The sequence below is a fragment of the Miniopterus natalensis genome, chromosome 19, assembly GCF_054644295.1.
Source record: "Miniopterus natalensis isolate mMinNat1 chromosome 19, mMinNat1.hap1, whole genome shotgun sequence".
Classification (NCBI taxonomy): Eukaryota; Metazoa; Chordata; class Mammalia; order Chiroptera; family Miniopteridae; genus Miniopterus; species Miniopterus natalensis.
In genome coordinates, this window is record NC_142099.1 from 29,497,536 (window position 1) to 29,520,449 (window position 22,914).

General features: G+C 35.8%; 1 protein-coding gene across 1 annotated transcript in view; it reads left to right on the forward strand.

The window, feature by feature from the left end:
- The window catches only part of LOC107543708 (testis-specific gene 10 protein-like), a 53,243-nt gene extending 30,938 nt beyond the window's left edge, over positions 1-22,305 (forward strand). The window contains 8 exon segments of the mRNA XM_087828083.1: positions 3,435-3,490; positions 4,627-4,795; positions 7,540-7,650; positions 11,100-11,258; positions 14,020-14,229; positions 18,387-18,589; positions 20,739-20,843; positions 21,026-22,305. Coding sequence (XP_087684209.1) covers positions 3,435-3,490; positions 4,627-4,795; positions 7,540-7,650; positions 11,100-11,258; positions 14,020-14,229; positions 18,387-18,589; positions 20,739-20,843; positions 21,026-21,188 — 1,176 coding nt within the window. The 3' untranslated portion in view covers positions 21,189-22,305.
- The last annotated feature ends 609 nt before the right edge of the window (positions 22,306-22,914 follow it).

Here is a 22,914-nt window from a genome sequence, read left to right on the forward strand (position 1 = left end):
TGGCTTAGTGGTTAGAGCACTGGCCCATGAACTGAAGGGTTCTGGGTTCGATTTCAGTCAAAGGCACATACCTAGGTAGCAAGCTCGATCCCCAGCCCCGGTTGGGGCACATGCAGGAGGCAGAGGCAGCCAATTGATGTGTGTCTCTCTCATTGATGTTTCTCTCTCTCTCTGTCTCTTTCTCTCTCTCCCTCCCACTCTCTCAGAAAAGCAATGGAAAAAAATGTCCTCTGGTGAGGATTAAAAAAAAAAAAAAAAGCTATTATAGTAGAAAGTGCTATGTGCCATAGTGATGTATGCACAGTATGCTCTTGGAGTTTGGCAGAAACACACTTGATTTAACCTGGGGGTTGTACTGGGTGAGGAGGAAGATCTAGAAATCTTTTTAGGAGGTGATGGTGCCTTTAATGCCCTGAAAATTGACTAGAATTAGCCAGGAAATGATTTAAAGAAAGGGTACAGTGAAAGAAAGTGTGATTAAGACAGGCAGAGTACCTTTTATAGAAAGGGGAATCCAGACAGGTAGGGCAACTTATACGAAAGCGCAGTGGCTTTCATAAGAGAATTTCATGGGATTTCTTGATAGTTTGGTATGTCTAGAGAATAGATTGCAAAGAGGTAAGTATGGGATGGGGAAAGGGGGCAAAAGATGAGATGGGGTAGATGAGAGACAAATTATAAAAATATATGTAATGTCGAATTTAGACTGTCATCACTGATACAGTGAATCAATGAAATAATGTAAATGAAATGTTGCAGTTAGGTCTTTATTTTAAAAGAAATATTCTGGCATTTGTTAATCCATGTAAAAGATGGATTATAGGGAAATGAGAATAGTGACAAGGACACTAGTTAGGGGTGAAATGATAAGAACTGTGTTAGGATAGTGGTAGTATCTGTGAGAGAAACAGGTCTATTCAGGGAGTAAGACTGGTAAGATGTGCTTTCTGACTGAGGCACCACGTTGCCTCAGTTGTCATGCATGACATAGGAAACACGGGAAACAGAACGGGCTCAGAGAGGAAGATTATCGACATGCCTTTGGGGCATGTAGTTGAAGTATTCATGGACTCTTGGAGTTTTAGGTTTTCATGGACTCTTGGAGTTTTAGGTTTGGAGAGAACATTGAATTGAAGTTAACAGATTGGGGAATTGTGAGCCTAACTGGAGCCATCAAAGTGCATGAGACAGTAAATTTTGGTTTAGTTGTTTACAAGGCTGACTCATTACTTTATAATTGAAAATTTTATGGCTTTTTGGGGTAGAGATTTGTTTCTCATATTTAAACCACTTTTTGAATAGTTAAACATAAAGTTCTTTAAAAACACTAACAGGAAATAATCAGATTTTTCTGAATCTCTTTTCCCTCTGCTGTATCTTTATGTCACATTTCTTCCATTCTGCTAATGGTACCAACATTTGCTTTGTCTTCCCAAGGAATACTGAGTTGCAGGTCCATATCAAATCAAGAGCTTTGTATGAGATCATGAACGTAAATACATCCATCCTCTGAAGGGAAAAACCCCCAAAGATGTTTTAAAGCAGTGTTAGACATTCAGTTCCAAAGAGGAAATGTTTTCTACAGCAATATTTCAGAACTGAATTTACAAATACCCTATAGTGAAAAGCAGCAGTTTTATAGTCTGATCTGGAGATTACAGAAATAAGCTCCTGTGGGAAAAGAATACTGTAACTGATAAGGTGACGTTTCCTCTGATAAGGTGACATATTCTCACCTTATTGGTAATCATAGGTAAAAAAGTGTCCTACTACTTACTACCAGTTAAAATTGCAAAACTTATTAGCAAGTTCTCAGATCTTTGAGTAATAAAAGCCAGAATTATTTGTGTAATATTTCACTTTGTTTCTTTTCTCTAAACGGATTTATGACCATCTTGTCTTGGTTGAATTTTTAACAGTTAACTTGAATCTATGTCTCTGGTTGGACAAACATATTGAGGTTGTACAGAAATATTAAATTGATAATGAAGGCATAGGTTTTTAACAGTTTGAGAAATGGTGGTATTAGGGCAATATTAAGAGAAAATAGGGCTAATATATTATTGGATTCTACCCAGTAATTTTGTTGCCCTGGATACTTTACAATGTTCTTAGGTAATCTTACTTTCAAGATGAATTTCTACTGATAAAAGTCCTTTTTAGGCTTATAAACTATATTTAAATTTAACCAGGTAATTGCTTTCAGAAACACTCGAAGTTCAATTAGTTTTTCAGAATTTATTTAGAAATGTATTAAATTATACTTCAAAAGCATGCATCAATATTCCATTTTAACCAGTATTTTCTCTTTTGAGTTTTCCTCTATTGGCTTGTGCTTAAAGCAGTTTAACTGCTTGCCAGTGGATATGTTAACCCCATGCCCACATCTGTTACTGCCACGTGTGGAATCTGCACCACTCCGCCGGGAACAGAAGGCGAAGCCAGAGCTAACACTCCCCGGGAGGAGCCCATGAACAGAGCGAGATAAGGCATACACGTGCGCTAACACACACACAGCTAAACATCGAAGGAATAGGAACAGGACTAGTTGGGAAATATAAGTTTAGTTTTTCATCTTGTTTACTCGGTTGCTAAGAATTTCAAAATTCAAAGGGCAAAGTGAAATCTAGTTATTTAGAGAAAGAACAGTTTTCTTACTTTTTCGGGGCTAATGTTAGCCTGAATATCAGTAAGTAATATCTGTAACTAGTTCAGCATCAACAAGAATTTTCAGAGGAGGAGTGTGGGAATGGTATTGATGGTCTGAAGGTAATCACACCCATGTCAGCCTTGACTGACTTTGTTAATATACTCTCTCACCATAGCCTTGAAAAAGGAGAATATCAATAGTTTATTTTATTTATGTTTTGCTCTAGATCTAATGCTTACCTCTTTATTTAAATCACACCTAAGTAATTCCATTTTAGCAGCTTTTAGAAGATGCTGTTGATGAATAATATAAATAATATGCTTGATCGAAGTTATTATTCTTAAGAACTAAATTTATTTTTACATGATTCACTTCCCTGGGTTTTATAACCCAGGAAGTGAGGAAGTGAGTCAGTCCCATTCCCCACAGAGAAAACCCTAATACGAACCATTGGTTCGCCTCCAAGTACAGAGTGCTTCCGAGGTTGCTGTGTTGCTAGGTAACTGGGCAAAACTTTAACAAAGTACTTGATATATTGATCTTGTATCAGTACACGTAAGCGTAGTCTTTAATAAGCATAATCTATTGTTTTTACCTACCATAAATACTTGCATTGGTATATTAGGCTTTAGTTTTAAAGTATAGAAAAGATGGATAGAGTATAAATGTTTAAACCCAAATGGAAATCAAAAAGGGTGGGGGAAATTTTGTTTTTGTTCATCCAGTTTAAACAGAAATAACAGTTTAAGATAATTTTTATTTCGTACTTGTGTTACTTTTCAAGGAAGAGGCTCTTTCAGGTGTGAAGAACATCATCACTGAGGCAGAACAGGCATCAAGGTAAAGCCTTCATTCAGCAAGAATTTGAGTGTGTGTGAGGCACAAAGTACTACATTAGGCGCAAAGATATTAAGAAACAGGGGCTTCATGTTCTGTGTAAAGCTATGACTTTCTAATATTGGAAGGAGGCCTACGTCTGTGAGGGAAGTAAAAGAGGAGATGGTGTTTGCCAAGGAAAGGAAAGGAAAGAACATTCAAGGTAGAAAGGATAGCAAAGAACCACAAAGAAACACAGATAGTGTTCAGGAGCCTCTTGAATGACTAGTAGGCGCCTGTTGGAACCCGAAGCGTGAGAGATGTGGAGGGAGGAAAGGCTGGACCCAGAGACCTGCATTGTAGACAAATGAGTCCTGCCTTTACCCTTTGGGAAATAAGAAATCATTAAGGAATTTTGAGGAGATTTTTGCGTTAGAAAGATTACCTAGGCTGAAGAACGATGATAGATGGGGGTCAGGAAGTTGGGGGACAGGGTAAGGTGTTTGTGAGGAAGAAAATCTAGGAAAATGCCAGGTTTTTGGCTGGGGGTGAATACTGGACCTGTAGAAAAGTATAGAAGAAGATGATTTTCCTCTGAATTGGAAGAGCCTTTGAGACCTACTCGTAAATCTGTCTCGTAAGCAGTTAAATATGAATCTGGAGTCTAAGGAAGAGGCCGAGGCTGGAGGTAATGATTTCAGAGTCATGTGGGTACAGATGGGGTTGGGAGCCACGGATGTGAATAATATTTGTCTGAATGAAGGCGTAGAGTAAAAGGAATCAGAAGGCTAAGAGTTAAGCTCTCGGAACCCTTATGTTTTAAGAGGGCAGAGAAAGAGGAACTTCAAAGGAGCCTAAGCCATGGCAGTTAGAGGTGGGATGAAAGCTTTCTTATATTTGAATGTCAGAAATTTTGAAATGCTTAGCTAATCATTGACTATTATGTATAGTTAGCATCCTTTTTTCATACATAGTGAAATGTTGGCAACATAGAGAAACTCCAACGCACTATCTTTGTGGTATTTATTCCTATAAATTTAATTGTGTCTAAAACTTCTTTAAATGTTTTCTTGCAAACTGTCCCTCTTCTTTCTTGTGAGAATTGTTATTCTGCTTTGGTTAAGTGTCTCTTCTTATATACTATTTGGTTTGTGGAATAGACAGTCCACTGAAGTGCTAAGTGTGTGTGAACAAGACATTTCCAGAATGCGTCGGCAATTGGATGAAACAAACGATGAACTGGCTCAACTAGCCAGGGAAAGAGCTATCTTGGCTCATGAGAATGACAATTTCCAAGAACAGTTTTCTAAAGCTAAACAAGAAAACCAGGTATATTTGTTTCTAGTATCTTTTTGTCCAAGAAAATATATATTCCTCTGACACTCAGTTCTCTTTTCATTTTGTAGAAAAACTCAGGCTTTGGAACCAGCCATTCTTTACCTTTATTACACAATATGCCACATAATTTCTAAATGAAACCCTCAGACATAAAGTGTTAAATATTAAGGAAAAGAGGCAACAGGTGATATAATAGATTTGTATTAAACCTTAGAAGTACTCAACAAATGAGGATAAAACCTTCAGAAACTTTTCAGAAAATAGTAGATCTATTGGATGGACTATTATTATTCTAAGTATGAGTGTATGAACTATACCACAATTTTTGGTTCTCTTTAGCACTGTAATTCTTTTCAAGAAAATTTCTTTTATCATTACTTCCTCTTTAAACCAATATACTTTACCCACAGTTCTCATTTCCAATATCATTATTTTAATTTGACCATTAAAAAATTTTTTATTTGGAAGCTTTCTTCCCCACTGAAAATTCTTTAGTCCAAATGATTTCCCCAGTTTCCTCTCACTCTCAATATGTTTAGTTTCATCATAAAAGCCTGTATTTTTTAACTGTTAAATATTTTTAATTTGTATAAATAGATATAAAGGTGCAACATTTTGTGAATTACAAAAAATTGCCTGAGATGTTAAAATACTGTGTTCAAAAGTTTATGAATTAATGGGATCCTGGAACAGAAAAGGGATAGTACATAAAAATGAAATAAATCTGGGCCCTGTCCCGGTAGCCTAGTTGATTAGAGTGTTGTCCCGATTTGTCAAGGTTGCAGGTTTGATCTCTGGTCAGAGCACATGTAAGAAGCAACCTATGAATGCATAAATAAGTGGAACAACAAATCAGATCAATGTTTCTCTCTTTTTCTCTCTCTGTCTCCCTCCCTCCCTCTCCCCCCTTCTCCACTCTCTCCAGAAAAATCAATAAATTTTAAAAAATGGAAGAAATTTGAATAAAATATGGACTTTAGTTAATAATGTATCAATATTGATTCATTCATTATGATAACTGTACCATACTAATATAATAGGTTAATAAAAGAGGAAACTGAATTTAGAGTATAAGGAGTCTCCCTGTACTATTTTCATAACTTTTCTGTAAACCTAAAACTATTCTGAAATAAAGTTTATTTTTAAAAAGTTAATGAATAGCAATAAAAACAAAAAATGTGAATTTATAATTTTGTGTACTCTGTAGCTAGAGCAATTAGGCTAAAGGTAAATATAACTTATATTTATGAAAAATTAGGTTTAAAAACTCTCATTTTTTACTGCTCAGAGTTAGCCACTGTTAATATATTTTTTAGTGATTTTCAGTGTATTTATTTTTTAATTTTATTCTTTTACGTGAACTTTTTACGTAGCTGGGACAAAACCATATACCTCTTTATATCATGGTTTTTCTACATGAGAATACAGTAGAGTGTTTAAGACTCACATGAGTTTGAATCCTCTTACCCGGCTGTGTGAAAATATCATTTAACTTCTCTGAATCTCAGTTCACTATCTGTAAAAACGGAGAATAAATGAGAATATGCCTACAAAGCACTTATCAGAGAGTCAAGCATAATCAGTTGATAAATATTTTGTAGGCTATTGTTACCTTACTGTAACATTGTAAGTACTTCCCTGCTTTGTTAAAAATTTATAAACATTTTTTATAATTGGTATCATAACAATTTTCATATGTTCAAGAGTACTTTTTTCTTTTGTTTGGGTCATAGGCCCAAGTGTAGAAGATGGATCCCTCTGTGGACTACAGATTAAGAACCCATATCACAGATTTAGAAAACAGAAACCTTAAAAAAATTTCACCCTTTAATACCACAGTTTTTTACAAATTTGGATGAGGTATTTTTAGTGTTTTATCCTGTGTGTTTTTCCCCCCCATTAAATGTGAATAAATATTGTTACTATAACAAATAATGCCTTACTGAACATTCCTTTTCATTAAATTTTTTTTTTTTAATGTTTTTATTGATTTCAGAGGAAGGGAGAGGGAGAGGGAGAGGGAGAGAGAGATAGAACATCAGTGTCCTGCACGCCCCCTCCTGGGGACTGAGCCAGCAGCCCAGGCATGTGCCCTGACTGGGACTCAAACCGTGACCTCCAGGTTCATGGGTCAACACTCAACCACTGAGCCATGTCAGCTGACCTTCATTAAATTTTATTAGATTTCATTTCAAATTGAATCAAAGCTTATGAATTTTTTTTAATTAGAGGGACATTTTCAAATGTAATGAATATGCATGTATCCATCTCCCATCTTCAACAAACAGCCACATATTTGACTTTCTTGTTTTTATTAGTATTTAAAAATGTCTCTTGATACAACACCAAATAGCAGATCACAGATTTGCTTTTTGCAAATTTACATTTACTCCAATAATATATGGATATACCCATTTCTTGCCATAACAGAATAGCTTTAAATCTTTGCTAATTTTATAGGCAAAATACTTTTTTATTGTCTTAATTAGAATTTCTTTGATTACTAGTAAATTTTTAACTTTTTAAAGTATTATCTACTTGTGCTTCCTTTCGTGAATTATGTGTTCGGGTTCTTTGCCCGTTTACTGTTTAGACTCTTATGTTTTCTCACTGTTTTTATATGAGCTTTGTATATTAGGTATATTAACTTTTACAAATTTTAAAATTTATTTATGGTGTTTTTGACATAGAGCAATTTTTTAATTTTTTTAGTCTAATCTAGCTTTTTCTCATAGGTACTGTCTAAACAATTGAATGATACTCATAATGAACTTAATGATATAAAACAGAAAGTCCAAGATACTAATTTGGAGCTTAACAAACTGAAGAATATATTAAAGTCTGAAGTACGTATATATTTTTCCCTCTTTGCTAATGATACCTAAGAGTTTTCACTAAACTTATTGATCATTTCCACTCATGGGGAGAGCAGAATCAAGTCTTCCTTGAATGCATAGCATGTTTTAGTGTTGACGATGATGGATTAACTGTATATTTAGAACATCAACAATGTCCAGAAAGGTAATTCAAGAATATAACTTTTAGTTTGCTACTCAGGCAATCTAGATACTTAGAATCCTCCTAACTGAATAAAGGACAAGGGGCCAGAATCAACTTGGCTTATTCATATTTGAAAATGGTAGAGGTTTCAAGTACAAACTTTCAACAGAAGAGGCTCCACTTACCCTGGCTGTGTGGCTCAGTTGTTTGGAGCATTGTTTTGCACACCAAAAGGTTGCAGGTTCAGTTCCCAGTCAGGGCATATGCCCAGGTTGTGGGCTTGATCTCTGGTTGGGGCTCCTATGGAAGGCAGCTGATTGACGTTTCTCTCTTGAATCGATGTTTCTCTCTCTGTCTCCCTCTCTCCCCCCCTTCTTCTCTCTCTAAAAATCAATCAAAACATGTTAAAAAAAGAATCTCTCAAGGATGAGGCTCAGATGTGGGTATTATTATATAAATAAAAAGTGGCTCCACTTGATTGTGTAGCAGATCAGAACTGATCACTCTGTTTGGGGCCATCTATTTCTTAGGACCAGAAGGCAGATGGCTGTCCTCTGCTCTTCTCTATTAGTCACTATTTGACCAGATGCATGGGTGTGACATCAATTAATTAAATTGTTGTACATGTGTGGCAATCCTGGAATAAACAGAGAGCTTGATCAAGGATGTTAGATATGTCTGTTCAGTAAAATATTATCTAAAACATGTAGTTGGTCTGATTACAAAGTACAGTTGAATTATAACAGGTGTCGTGTTATCTACATAACACTCAAACCATTAATAGGAATTCCCTACCCCCCAAAAAAACTATTTTTCTAATTTTATTTAACATATCATTTAATATCAGTCCACAAACATATCTTGAGCATTTATTTATGGTGTTAATTAGAGTGTTTAGGATGTTAAGAGAAAGAGATTCTCAGAACTCCTAAATTGTAATACTTGCTTTCAGGTAGTAAAGCACCAGGCTTACATTGACAAAGCAGGCATTTTCCTACACTTCTTGATGTTAATATGCCAGCAATGTAGTATCATGAATGGACAGACACTCCAGAGTCAGATAGGCCTGACTCCTCTTCTCCCTAATGACATGGACTTAGGTAGGTTACTCAACCTCTCTGAGTCTCAGTGTCCCCGCTGTATTGGAAAGAACACCCTAGAAAGGCAGGTAGATGCAGTACAGTGAGCAGTTTGAGTCTATTCTGGAATAGGGCAGAATATAACAAGTGAATATCTGAGCAACATTGAGCATAGTAAACTTTCAGTTAGTGTTAGACAGTTTCCCTCTCTCCCCAGCCTGTCACATTACCTGAAATTTCACCATTAAGGATTTGAGCTGATAGATTTTGGAGTTGTGTTTTTAGGCATCACACATCAAGCTCCTCTTAGATTTTAGCATCCTAGTACGAGTTCTTTCATGGGATTTCATTTCACAACATAGCTGGATGAATCCAGGCAACTCTTTCTCTGGAGAGAACAAACAGTGGGTAATCCAGTAAGAACTGTCGAGTGCATTCGCCATCCACTCAGTCACTCAGCATGCAGTATTCTAGGTGCAGAAGCGCCAGAGATGAAAAACTAAAAGGAAACAGAATGGCACCCCAGGCAGTGGGAACGGCATAAGCAAAGGTGTTAGGGGGAAATAGTAGGTCCTGTACCTAGAGTGGAGTGTAGATGTGGGTGGTGATAGGTAAGAAGGACTTGTTTGAAAGCTATTTTCAGGAAGCTGTTGCAACATAAGCACAGAAGTTATTTGAAGAACTGCCTTTTAGAAAGTTTATTCTGGAGATGTTGGGAAGGATAAATCAGAAGGGTAAGAAAATCAGAAGGAAAGAGATCAATTAGGAGAGTCCGCATCCATACTTCAGTCAAGAAGGGCAAGGATGGGTTCCAGTGGAGGCAGTGAGCTTCGTGGTGGCAGAGTGTGGTAATGCGCCCAGTGGGCCACCAGAAGCAGCTGCTGTGGAGAGGGACGGGGGTAGCAGGAGAAAGAGGGGAAGACATCGTGAAAGAGGAGAGACGTGGACAGTACCGAAGAGCGGTTTCACGTTCTTTATGTTGTTGCCCATCCTGGGCCCCACACTGCTCTGGCTGCTCTGGACAGATACAAAAAAGGGTGAAATGTGGCTGCTTGGTTGCTACAAGGAAGGGACACTGGAGGATTGGAGGGCAGGAGAGGTGTTTTGTGACAATTCTTTTTGATCACTTAGACCTTGAACCTGTATCACATAGTCACAAAAGTAAATCTAATATTAAAAATGGTAGAAGAAAAAAAAGATAAAAAATATGAACAATAAAATGGCAATAAATACATATCTATCAATAATTGAATCTAAAAAATGAAAATAAACAAGGATTCTAATGAACAAAATAAAGCTATTTTCAGGAAGCTGTTACAACATAAGCACAGAAGTTATTTGAAGAATTGCCTTTTAGAAAGTTTATTCTGGAGATGTTGGTCTTTTGGAGTTGGTCCATCCTTTGCCAGTTTTGAGATTCCTGAAAAGCAAATCTTATGTATTAATAGCTTTCAAACAAGTCCTTCTTACCTATCACCACCCACATCTAATGAACTGATGAATAAAGTAGAACCAGAGGCATGGAAACATGGAACAGACTGACGAATCTCAGAGGGAAGGGGGCAAGGAGGTGGGAAGAGATTAACCAAAGAATTTATATGCATACATGGACACAGACTATAGGGCGGTGAAGGCCAAGGGTGGGGTAAGATCCGGGTAGAGGGGGCAATGGGGAGAAGGAGAGACAGACATCTGTAATACTCTCAACAATAAGAATAAAATAAATAGTTCCTATCTTTGAGGAATCCAAGTCTTTATTGGGAAGACTGTGCACCCACACCTAATTATATAAAGTTGTAAGACCATTTTAAGAAAATGACAAAACAATAAGTGCTACAGAAATTTAAGGAGGGTAAAGATAGACGTGGGTTAAACTTAGTTTATGTATATTGTACCATGTACCTTCCAAGTACATACTCTGTACACAACTGTTAATTTTTAGTAAAATAATGGAAAACACACATCAGATCCCCACTGGCACATTTGGAATACCTGAATCTTGAAAGCCAGAACAGTAAGTTAGAACAAGTTAGTTAACTTGTAAAATTATGTTTTACAGGATGACCAATTTTCTAAACTGAGAGGGTAGGTAGGTGGGATTCCTCAAGGTTATGGTCCTCGTGGCAAGTAAATTCCCAGTGACCTGGCAAATAATGTTTCATTATTTCTTGAACATCTTACATCTTGTAAAATAATACATAAGATTTGCTTTTCAGGAATCTCAAAACTGGCACAGGATGGACCAACTCCAAAAGACCAATGAAGATGCTGAAAACTGGGAAAATAAGGCCTGGCAAGCAGAGGCAGAAAACAATACCCTCAAATTAGAACTTATCACTAAAAAGGTCGATGCCCTCAATAGAGAGGTCGAGGAGGTGAGTTTGGGAAAACATGCTTGTAGTACGTATTGTATCTGAAAGCTTTGTTTGGCTTTCCATAAATTAAATATATAAACAAACACTTCAATGATTTAAATATACTGTGAATTGGTGCCTGATAGCTCTTCTTGTACCCACTCTGTTTCTCCTCTAATCTGTTACCTGCCCTACAACTAGAATAATCTTTAGCATGTATTAAAATTAGGAACTATTTCAAACATACCAAAAAACACACAACCAAAACAAAAAACAAGTATTATAAAGGCATGCTTATATCCCCCCTCCCAGACTTAAGGATGCTAACATTTTTCCATATTTACTTCAAGTCTCTATTTAAAGCAGGGATGGGAACATTTTTTCTACCAAGGGTCATTTGGATATTTATAACATTGTTCGAGGGCCATACAAAATTATCGTTGCTATGAAAAAAGTTCCTAGACTTAATGAATTTTGAGTCCCGCCTGTGGTTGCCTTGGCATGGCCAAACCAAATGATTTTTTTATGGCCCAAGGGCCAGATGTTCCCCACCTCTGATTTAAAGAAACAAAACATTACAAGATACAACTTGGCATCCTTTCCCCTTCTCCCTCTCTCCTGCTTGGTGTGTGTAAGGTTCCTGTCCATTGTGGAACTCTTTTGCATATGTTTATACTTTTCTACAAGTCTATTACCCACAGCTGATGTATAAAGTTGTTTTGTGTGCTTTAAGTTTTTAAAAAGTGATAATATACTATAGATACCCATTTGCTGCTTACATTTTTTGCTCAGTATTATAATTTTAAAATTTATTTATTTTGATACAGTGTACATCTGAACAGTTGTATCTATATTAAATTGTATAAATATTTCTTTTTAAAATTTATTATTATATAGAAGGAAATTTAATTGTCTTCATTTTTTATAATAAAATGCTGCAACAAACATCCTTTATCATTTCTCCTTGGATATATATTTCTCTAGGTTTATGCCTGGAATAACTGGATCCAAAATATGTGTAATTTTAACTCTTCTCAGTATTGTCAGATTGCTCTCTAAAGTTTTACTCTTCCACCAGAAATACTAATCAATACTTGATATTATCAGACATTAATTTTTTTTCCATACTTTTTTTGTGTGTGTTTCCTTGATTATAAGTGAGGCTCTTTTCATGTTTCTTAGCCATTCAGGATTCCTCTTTTATTAATTTTCTCTAGATTTCTGGAACAAATTTCCTTGAACTCTCCTATTTTTCTATGGAGTTGCTTATCTTTTCATATTGATTCAAAGGCATTATATATGTATTCTCTATAATAATCCTTTTAAAGGTTAACAGTTATCTTCTTATCTGTGGCTTGTCTTTTCACTGTGCTAGCAGTATAAATAGAAGTTTTATTTTTAAAAAATAGGTTTAATCTTTATTTTTGCAAGTATTACAGATGCACCTCCCTATTGTCGCCCCCCCCCACTCCACTCCTGCCCCCTCCCCAAGCCTTCCCCACACTATCATTTGTCCGTGGGCTATGCGTGTCATTTTCCCTCACTCCACACACGCCCTCCAAAGCTTTGCACTTAGTGTTCTGACTTGAAAAGACACTTTCCCCAACACACACTGTATATATCTATTCACCTTTCAGATCTCATTCAGGTCAACTGTCATTTCTCAGGAAAACCTTTTCTGACTTCCCTGACTCTCTTAGTTTAGGTCGCTTTTTTTTTTTTATACACTTTTTTTTTCCTCTCTAGAAGTAATTGCTTAATATGTACTAATATATTTATCTGTATGATTATTTGATTGATGCATGACTCCCCCATAGTCTGAAAGTTTTATGAGAGCAGAGACCATTTTGCTTGCCATTGGATATGCATCTAGGCACAATTACTAGAATATAGAATATACTCAATAAATATAGAAAGAGTGGTTAGATGAGTGGGTGGGTAAATGGATGGTCAGAAAATTATTTAAAGGGTGAGTGAGAAATAGAGTGAGGAAGGAAGGGAAGGAGGAAGGTAGGAGTGAATTGTGACCAAATAATTTATTCCAGGAGCAATTTTTTGAGTGTACAAGGAGTTGTAAAAGCAGGAAAATGTCTTTATTTGCCTCTCAGCTTTGTTATCTTCACATAATAGCAAATACTTCTTTGTAGGCGACAGTGGACTTACATAAGACTTTTTTGTTTTCTGAAAAAAGAGGGAATTATCTTGAATGTTTGCAAATGTTTATGTAACTTGAATCTCATGTTACCACTTTAAAAACGTGCTCTCATTTCTCATAATGGGGATGTATTCTTAATTTATGCTTCCCCAGAGTCCTTTTTCCCTGGTTATTAGTAAATGCTCTTTTTACAATGTTATGGTCAATATCAACATGCCTTTCAAGAATTGGAAAATGGGTATTGTGAGTGAAATAGTGGCACATGCTTTGTTTGCCACTTTGTTGTTAAAGAAAACAATAACATTTATATTACAGAATAATTGAAACTGTGACAAATATAGACAGAGCTATAGACCAAACATGTACATATCTCAGCTTTGGGACTGAGACGTTTAAGTGGGAGAAGTTGTTTTCTAAATATAACCAGTTGACCACCTTACTCATAGATTTTATGTAGAGAAATTTGAAACACGAAATTGTTTCCCAAAGTGTTTTGTACATATACTACTACCTATATCATCTAAAGTTCCTTAGATGTAAGTGTACTATCATTTAAAAATTGCCCCATTTTGTATTCCATGTCGTAGTTTTTTTCCAAGTTAAAAAACAGTAATTTTGTTTTTGCAGCACTTAGATGCAGAAAGGTCTTACAAGTCCCAGATTTCTACCTTATATAAATCTCTTGTAAAGATGGAAGAGGAGCTTCAGAAGGTTCACTTTGAAAAAGTGTCTGCCCTTGCAGACTTGTCTTCCACAAGGGAACTTTGTATTAAACTTGACTCCAGCAAAGAAATTCTCAGTCAACAGCTGGCTGCTAAAGATCAAGAAATTGAAATGGTATGTAATGCATTAAAATTCCGCCCCCCCCATTTCTATTACTGTAAAATTACTACAAGTTTAGAAAAGCAAGTTCTTTGTTTTGTTTTGTTTCATTTTGTTTTGTTTTTTGTTAATTCTAACCTGAGGATTTTTTTTTCCACTGATTTTTTTGAGAGAGAGTGGAAGGGAGGGGGAGAGAGAGGGAGAGAAACATAGATGTGACAGTGATTTAAGAATATAATTATTCTTCGTTTTCAAGCAAATACATAGCTTAGTTGACACTATCTTTATGCTAGTTTTTCACTTACTTGTTTTGTTTAATTTTTCCCACTAAAATCCCTTTAAAAACTCATTTTAAAGAGAAAAGAAAATTTATTTTATTTAATTCTATTAATCACATTCATATTATTTTATAATTTATTTCCACTGTTTTTCATGTTCATCATTTGAGATGTGAAATCCTTGTTGACATGTCCTTTCAATTCTCTAGAGTAATTTCAATTTTTTGTTCCAGAGTGCAAATAATTTGTAATTGATTGACTGGTGAGTCGCTGTCTCTCTCCATATACTTAGGATTTTCTTTAGCTATCTATATTTTATATATTATTTTAATTCTTGTTCATAAATACATTATTTTTGTCCCTCTCCTTTATGTGATTATTACTAATTCAGATTTATAATAAATCATAAGTATTTTTGTCTACATTACTGATAATATTTCATCCCTTTGTTCTTTTTAATTAAGGCTTTTTCTTTTTTTGATGGTACATTTTTATTGCTGACTAATGTAAGAAGTTTTAATACTGTTTCAATTCTTTCAAATTATGTTACATCTGCTTAAAATATGTAAGGATCTGGTCTAAAGTTGTTTAAAAAGAATTTGTGATGAGAACCTGTACCCATTAGTTTATTCTTTTTTTTTTTTTAAATATATCTTTATTGATTTCAGAGAGAGGAAGGGAGAGGGAGAGAGAGACAGAGAGAGAGAAACATCAATGATGGGAGTGTCATTGATCGGCTGCAGCCCGCAACCCGGGCATGTGCCCTGACTGGGAATCGAACCCGGATCTCCTGGATCCTAGGTTGAGGCTCAACCGCTGAGCCACGCCCGGCCGGCCCCATTAGTTTATTCTTATCTTTATTCTAAATTAAAAATAGAACACTTGATGACAAAAAAACAGCAACAAAACAACAACAACGTACGTGTGAGAGAGACACATCGGTTGGTTGACTCCCACATGACCCTCCACCCTTTGGGCTGCAGGCCAATGCTCTAACCGCTGCGCTGAGCCACGCCAGCCAGGGTAGTTCTTTTTTTCTTTTCTTAAATATTACATCAAGTTCTGTCTTTTATCTTTAGACTTTATTTTTTAAGTCCAAGAGATTAATTTGACAGCTGTATTTTAACAATTCAAGTATGTAACAGAAATCTTCCTTTGAGTATTTAATTTGTATTTACATTTGGCCAGAAGAATTATAAAACACATTTACATACCAATCAGCTAGGAACCACAAGGTTGAGGTTTATCCATCCAAATTATAACTTTAATGACATTCTTTTAAGTTAAATTTATTTACTAATTGGGTTCTTTTAAACTAAAATTCAGTTGATTATATGTGCATGTGCCTGACATTTTGCTTGCCACTGTGACTGTAACGTTCAAAAGGTACACACCCCTGCCCTAGCTGGTTTGGCTCAGTGGTTAGAGCATCGGCTCTCGGACTGAAGGGTCCTGGGTTTGATTCTAGCCAAGGGCACATACCTCAGTTGCAGGCTTGGCTGGGGCATGTATCGGAGGAAACCAATCGATGATTGATATTTCTCTCTCTCCAACTCTCTCTGAGAAGCAATGGAAAAGATTAAAAAAAAAAGAAGATACAGGCTCTCTGCCCTCAAGGATCTTTCAGTATTGACGTATAAATAATTTGGGACGAATGTTATACTAATAAGAAATACTCAAGGTTTTAGAGAGGGAGTTCCTATTCAGCCTGTGGATGTCAGGAAGGAGTTTACAAGGAAGTACTAAGGAGCACAGGAAAGATGAGGAAGAGATGTTTCCATTCAGAGGAAGCAACAGCGTAGGGACTGTATGGAGGTAAAAGTGAGTAATAAATTCTCGAGCAAATAGTAATTTTCTTTTTTAGAAAATATATCTTTATTGATTTCAGAGAGAGGAAAGGAGAGGGAGAGAGATAGAAACATCCATGATGAGAGAGTCATTGGTCAGCTGCCTCCTGCACGCCCCCAACTGGGGATCGAGCCCGCAACCCGGGCATGTGCCCTGACCGGGAATCGAACCCCGATCGCCTGGATCCCAGGTCGACGCTCAACCGCTGAGCCATGCCTGGCTGGGCGAATAGTAGGTAATTTTCAATGGCCAGTGTAGCATGCATGGGTGAAAGTCGCTGAAGATGCATCTGGAGAGATAGATGGAGCCCAGACCCTAAAGGGATATGTATGCAAGTTGCATAGTGCACTTGAAGTATCAACAGATTTTGGTCATGTTTACATTTCTGTTGTCATAAAATCCTATTGAAATTTTAGTTTTGTTAGTCTACTGTTTGTTAGGAGGATATGTTACATTTGAGAATCATGTATCTAGCTGGTTTCTGTAAGAATGCATTGTTATTATTTTATTAATGAAATATATGCCAGTATTGCCAGACTCACCCTTAAGTTATTTTTTATTTCAGCAAGAACATTTTTTTTCAGCAAGAACAGTTTAATAATGAACATAACTCATGTATAGATAAAACTTCAAGTACTATGTCGTTAATTTTTTCTTTAAAAACACCTTTTACTTGGCATTTTCAAGTAGGAAAAGTAATGCATCTTTTGTAATAACTGAAACATTTATTTTTTAGTCTCCCTTCCTTCCTTCCGTCCTTCCTTCCTTCCTTCCTTCCTTCCTTCCTTCCTTCCTTCCTTCCTTCCTTCCTTCCTTCCTTCCTTCCTTCCTTCCTTCCTCCCTCCCTCCCTCCCTCCCTCCCTCCCTCCCTCCCTCCCTCCCTCCCTCCCTTCATCTCAGTGAAAAATCAGTCAGATATATTTGATTTTCAGTTTCTTGGTTTTCCATTCTTTTACATTGACCTATGTGTCTGTCTCTCTATCAGTACCACACAGTCTTCATTATTGTAGCTAATAATAAATCTTTAAATCATGTAGACAGAGTCCATCTACTTAATTTTGCTTCTTCAGAATTTTCTTAGCTATTCTAGCCTTTTTGCCTTCCCATATAAATTTTAGAATAATCTATTTCTTCAAAATATCATGCTGGGATTTTGATAAGAACTGCATTAAACCTGTATATCAGTTTGAAAAGAATGGACATCTTTACTATATTGAGGCTTCTAGTCCATGAGCACAGTATGTCTTTAGATATTATTTTATTTTTTAATTGCCTTTGGGTAGTTTTCAGCATGTAAGTTCTATACATATTTTGTTAGATTTACACTTACCTAATACAAAGTAGTATTTTTTTGAGTTACTGTAAATGGTATTCCAATATAAATTTTGCTATCAATGTGTTCATTGACAGAATATAGAAGTACAATTGATTTTTGAATGCTTATTTTATATCCTGTAACCTTGCCAAACTCACTTATTAGTTGTAGGAATTTTTCTGCAGATTCCTTGAAATTTTATATGTAGACAATTATATATATATATTTAAAATAAAAATATTTATTTGAGCTTCCATTATTTTGGGTTTCTGTTAGGGACAAATGCAGCAAAGCCTAGCTGAACTCTCAGACTAATTATAAGGTGATTTCTACTTTGGGATTTTGCTCTATCTTGGGTTTTTTTGGGAATGGAGCACAAATTCACTCTTCTCTCAGATTCCCTCTAAACATATCTTGAATTTCAGATAACATAGACAATTATGTATTTGAAAATAAGGACAGTTTTATTTATTTTTTTACATCCTGTATACTTTTTCTTGCTTTTTTTCAACTGGTTAGTACTTCATGAATTTTCTGATATAATCAGATAGTTGGAGAAAGTGATACTGTGTGTGTGTGTGTATTTGGTAAGAACGATAATATTTCTAATCAAGAAATGTAGCGGGGTGTTAGTTTATAACATAATACAGAAATTTTATGAGTCTCTGATACTCTGTCAGTTAAGCGGATGAGTGGGAATAAGTAATGGAAATCTTCCTACTGTGATGCAGGTGGAGAATGAATTAGATTATGCTCGTTCTGAAATAGAACTCCTCAGGAGCCAGGTGACAAATGAGAGAATCTCCATGCAGAATCTAGAAGCTTTGCTGGTGGCCAATCAAGACAAAGAATATCAGTCTCAGATAGCACTTCAAGAAAAAGAATCTGAAATTCATCTTCTGAAAGAACACCTTTGTTTGGCAGAAAATAAAATGTGAGTTGGTTAGCGATATAACAAAATCATATTCCTAAAGTCATATTTCTACTAAACAAATAATAGGTTAGTAGAACTTTAAAGCTGGAATTTATACAATTTACGCATCCATAATTTGCCATTAATTAGACTGAGGACCAGAAATATTTTGATTTGCCTAAGATTTAGTACTTATTTATATGTTTAGCTAAATTGATTTAAATTTAAGTTTAACCATCTCTGTTGATTATTTCCAGTAGAGCTTTGACTATAATAGGATGTCTGGCCTAAAAACATTGCCTTCAGGAAATATTATAATCAGATTAGAAACAAAAACACTTTTGAAACCAGGAGTTTTCTATTTATGGACCCACCTGATATTGCTACCTAGCCTTTCCATTTGTCACACAGTATTTTCTTATGTACTTATAATTATAAATACTAAGTACCTGGAAGAAATCCTACATTCACCAAATACTGAAGACTTCCCTTAGAGTTGATGTGGGCTTAATAATTAATTAATTTTCTTTTTTATTTAATTTATTGGGGTGACACTGGTTAACAAAATTATATGGGTTCCAGGTGCACAATTCTACAACACATGACCTGTACTCTGCATTGTCCGTTCACCACCCCAAGTCAAGTCTTTGTCCATCACCTTTTTCGCCCTCATACCTTCTCCCACCTCCCCCCACCCCAACCACCACTCCCTGGCAATTGCCACACTGTTGTCTGTGTCTATGGGGGCTTCTTCTTTTAGAATCCCTAGCACACTAGCAGCTTATTACATGACCCTGGCTGGAAGGTTGGGTAGAAATGCCTGCCTGGATAGTGAATGTTCTATTATTAAACTTGGTCACCTTGGGGAATGAGGTGGAGGGAGGCGAAGAGGAGGAGGAGACATCTGTAATACTTTCAACAATAAAGATTAAACCTATTCTAAAAAAGAATACATTGCCAAAATATATTCCTTTTGTCACAATATAATTTTTTCTGTGTGTTGGTCTCCATTTCAGTCTTCATTGGGTAACTGAATATCTTCATATGTGTTGTCATTTGAGTGCAAGTGCATGTTTGTCTGAAAGATTGTTTCATTGTAAAAATATGCACATCTTATTTCCACCAATAAAATCTTTCAGGAAAAAAAATACCTTGGTCACCTCTCACAAAATACTGACGGGGACCCTTTGCCTCTCTTCTTATCTATCTCATCTATAACATTTTTTCATACATTCTCAGCTTTGCTCTCCTGTCTGAGCTTGGGACCTGGGGAAGGATAGGAATCATGGTCTCAGCAATCAGCCTCTCATAGGAGCCCCTGACTAAGCAAAGTCTGCTAAGTCAAAGCCAGTTTCCTTCAGAAACTATTTTCAGGTTATGGCAACTGTCACCAAGTCATTCTTTTTAGTCACTGCAGCTGGGCTGTTGTGATACCTTCAGCTGGTTCTGCAAAATCCCTTTCTCAAGCTGGCAGGTGGAAATCTACATTAATGAAGTATGCCAGAACTCCCACCTTGAAGGGTACATTCTGTATTAGACTGGCCGATAAGTACTACCACTTAGAACTGGTAAACATGATCAACTTTTGTGTTCTTAGCCTCTACGTTTAGATTTCAGCAGTCTATAGTGCAGCCTGGAAGCAAGCAAAGAGAGGGTAGAATGTTCTGTACAAGCAGCATTCACCTCTGTCATTACCTTCCCCATGATAGTGTGCCCTGCTACAGGGTTTTTGCAGCATGGTTTAGCCCTAAAGAAGATCCTGTGAAATTGAAGAGTGTGTATACATGTATATCAAATTTAATTATAAGTATACATAAAACATTTGTTTGATTTAATATATACAACAGACCATATGAGTCATGGTGCTAGCAACTTCCAGTTTTGATTATTTGGTTGTATAATTACATTGCATATAATATTTCAAAGTACTTTTATAAAAATAATTTGCGGTAAATAGATAATCTAGATAGATAATAAATGATATTACTCCATGTAAATACAGGGAAGCTGATACAGAGAAGGTTTAACTGATTGAATGTGAGTGGCACAGCTTAAGCTTTTCAAGTAGGCTACTTTGTGCATTTACTACATCTAAAATTGGCATATACATTCATGAAAATCACAATATTTTAAGTTTAATCAGCTGTCACTCTTATATTCTTTTACACAGCGCCATCCAGAGTAGAGATGTGGCCCAGTTCAGGAATGTCGTAACGCAACTGGAAGCTGATTTAGATATTACCAAAAGACAGCTAGGGACAGAGCGCTTTGAGTGGTAAGTTAATCTCTGTGCAATATTTAGCCTGAGAAGCATTGTTTCTTAGATAACAACAGATTTGCTTATTCTGTGATGGCTAGGTTTTAAAGTATGAATTGAACTTCAGTTTTACCACAGTATTAATAATGTTACTGGATATAAAGTTTAAAAGCTTCTATTTTTAAACTTTTTTGCTTTAGGGAGAGGGCTGTGCAAGAACTTCGCTGCCAGAATTACTCCAGTAATGCTTATCATTTGAGTTCTACAATAAAGCCAAATACAAAATGCCATTCACCAGAACGTGCTCAACATTGATCTCCTGACTGAGGCCTAGATTGATTACTGGAAGAGCGAGTGGTTTAAGGATCCATTCTGTGGGGGCCATGTAGTAATATATACATGAATATTTGAGGGTGTAAGGAAATTCAATAACAGTCTATCATAATAGTGCTATTTAAACATGATTAGCTATGTTCATATAAAAATAAAGTATTTTGATAATTAGTTTTATATAAATATTCTAAAGTGAAAGCTCTCTATTTTATATTTTAAATCTGACTTATTAATTTCTACATCAATTTTTATTAAATTTTAATTTTTAAATTAAATTAGCTTATTAACTCTAATTAATAAAATATTGTTTATTTTTTTGTTTGTTCATGTCTTTTATTAACCCATATACAATTATTCATCTTCTGGTTTGTTGAAGCAATAGGTCAGACATTTGCCATAATAATGTTTGTCACAGTGGCTGGCCATAAAAACTCCAGCACCACTTTCATCTGAAGGGCACCCCCGATGATTTACTCCACGTCAGCATAGTTACTCATCTGTTCAGTCCCAGAATGCCTCAAAAATGTTTCAAGATTTCTCACCTATGTAACTACAGTAAGCAGACCAACTTTTTTTTTTTTAAGATTTAGGATGCAAATGAAAACACTTTGGGTATTTTAAAAAGATAGCCAATAATAGAAAAAAGTTTGTACTCTTTATAAATGAAAAATGTACTTTTATTACATAGCCCAAACCAGACAATTAATGTAAAAGAAATCATTGTAAAAGCTGACATAAGTGGAGCCATTTTAGAGTGGAGTCAGAGCAGCTGTTTTGGAGGAACGCCTTGCATGTCTTCTTGAATCTTTGGAATGTTTGAACTGGGCAAAACAACTTTAGGACTAAGCCAAGCAATACTGTCTTATAAACATGTTTGTAAAGCCAGCAGGGTTTCAGATCCTGATTTCAAATGTTTGTAAAGTTATGTATGTGGACTTACCATTATGGACTTTATTTTCAGTAACCAATCATACACAGCTAAGGGGTACCCCAACTTCTCAGGGCCAATAGGAATTCTTTCCTCTTCCCTTCTTATAAACCCCCTTCACCCTCACCCTATGATTGGGAAACTATATGGGTTTCTGCCTAAATTTGTGCTGTGTGGATTTCAATTCTTTGATCCCAAATAAAAGATTGTTGGCTCTCATTTTAGTTTTTAAATTTTAAGTAAACATCATAAAACCGTAAGTACTCAAATTCTTAAAATTATTATTGCCCAGTGGGCATGGCTCAGCGATTGAGCATTGACCTAGGATCCAGGCGATCGGGGTTCGATTCCTGGTCAGGGCACATGCACGGGCTGTGGGCTCGATCCCCAGTCAGGTGTGTGCAGGAGGCAGCCGATCAATGACTCTCTCATCGTTGATGTTTCTATCTCTCTCTCCCTCTCCCTTCCTCTCTCTGAAATCAATAAAAATATAAAATAATTATTATTTCATAGGTATTTTATAGATACAAAAAGTTGCTAAAAATCAGAAATTCAAAGCATAATCTTAGTTTATTCTCCAGGATTTATTTTAAGTCTTCATTAAATTGTTATTTCATTAAAATTTAAGTTTGATGTTTAAAAACCCTATTCTCCTTAGAAGATAGGAATTTGTACACATTTTTTTTCTATTCTAATCCCACCCTTTTCCATTTTTATAAATAAAAAGGGAAATAAAAGTTAATGAGGTGCTTTGTAAATATTACCCTCTCTGTTACCTTAACCCCATCAGTTTACTACAGCCTAGTAAATTTAGAGAACATAAAAAGG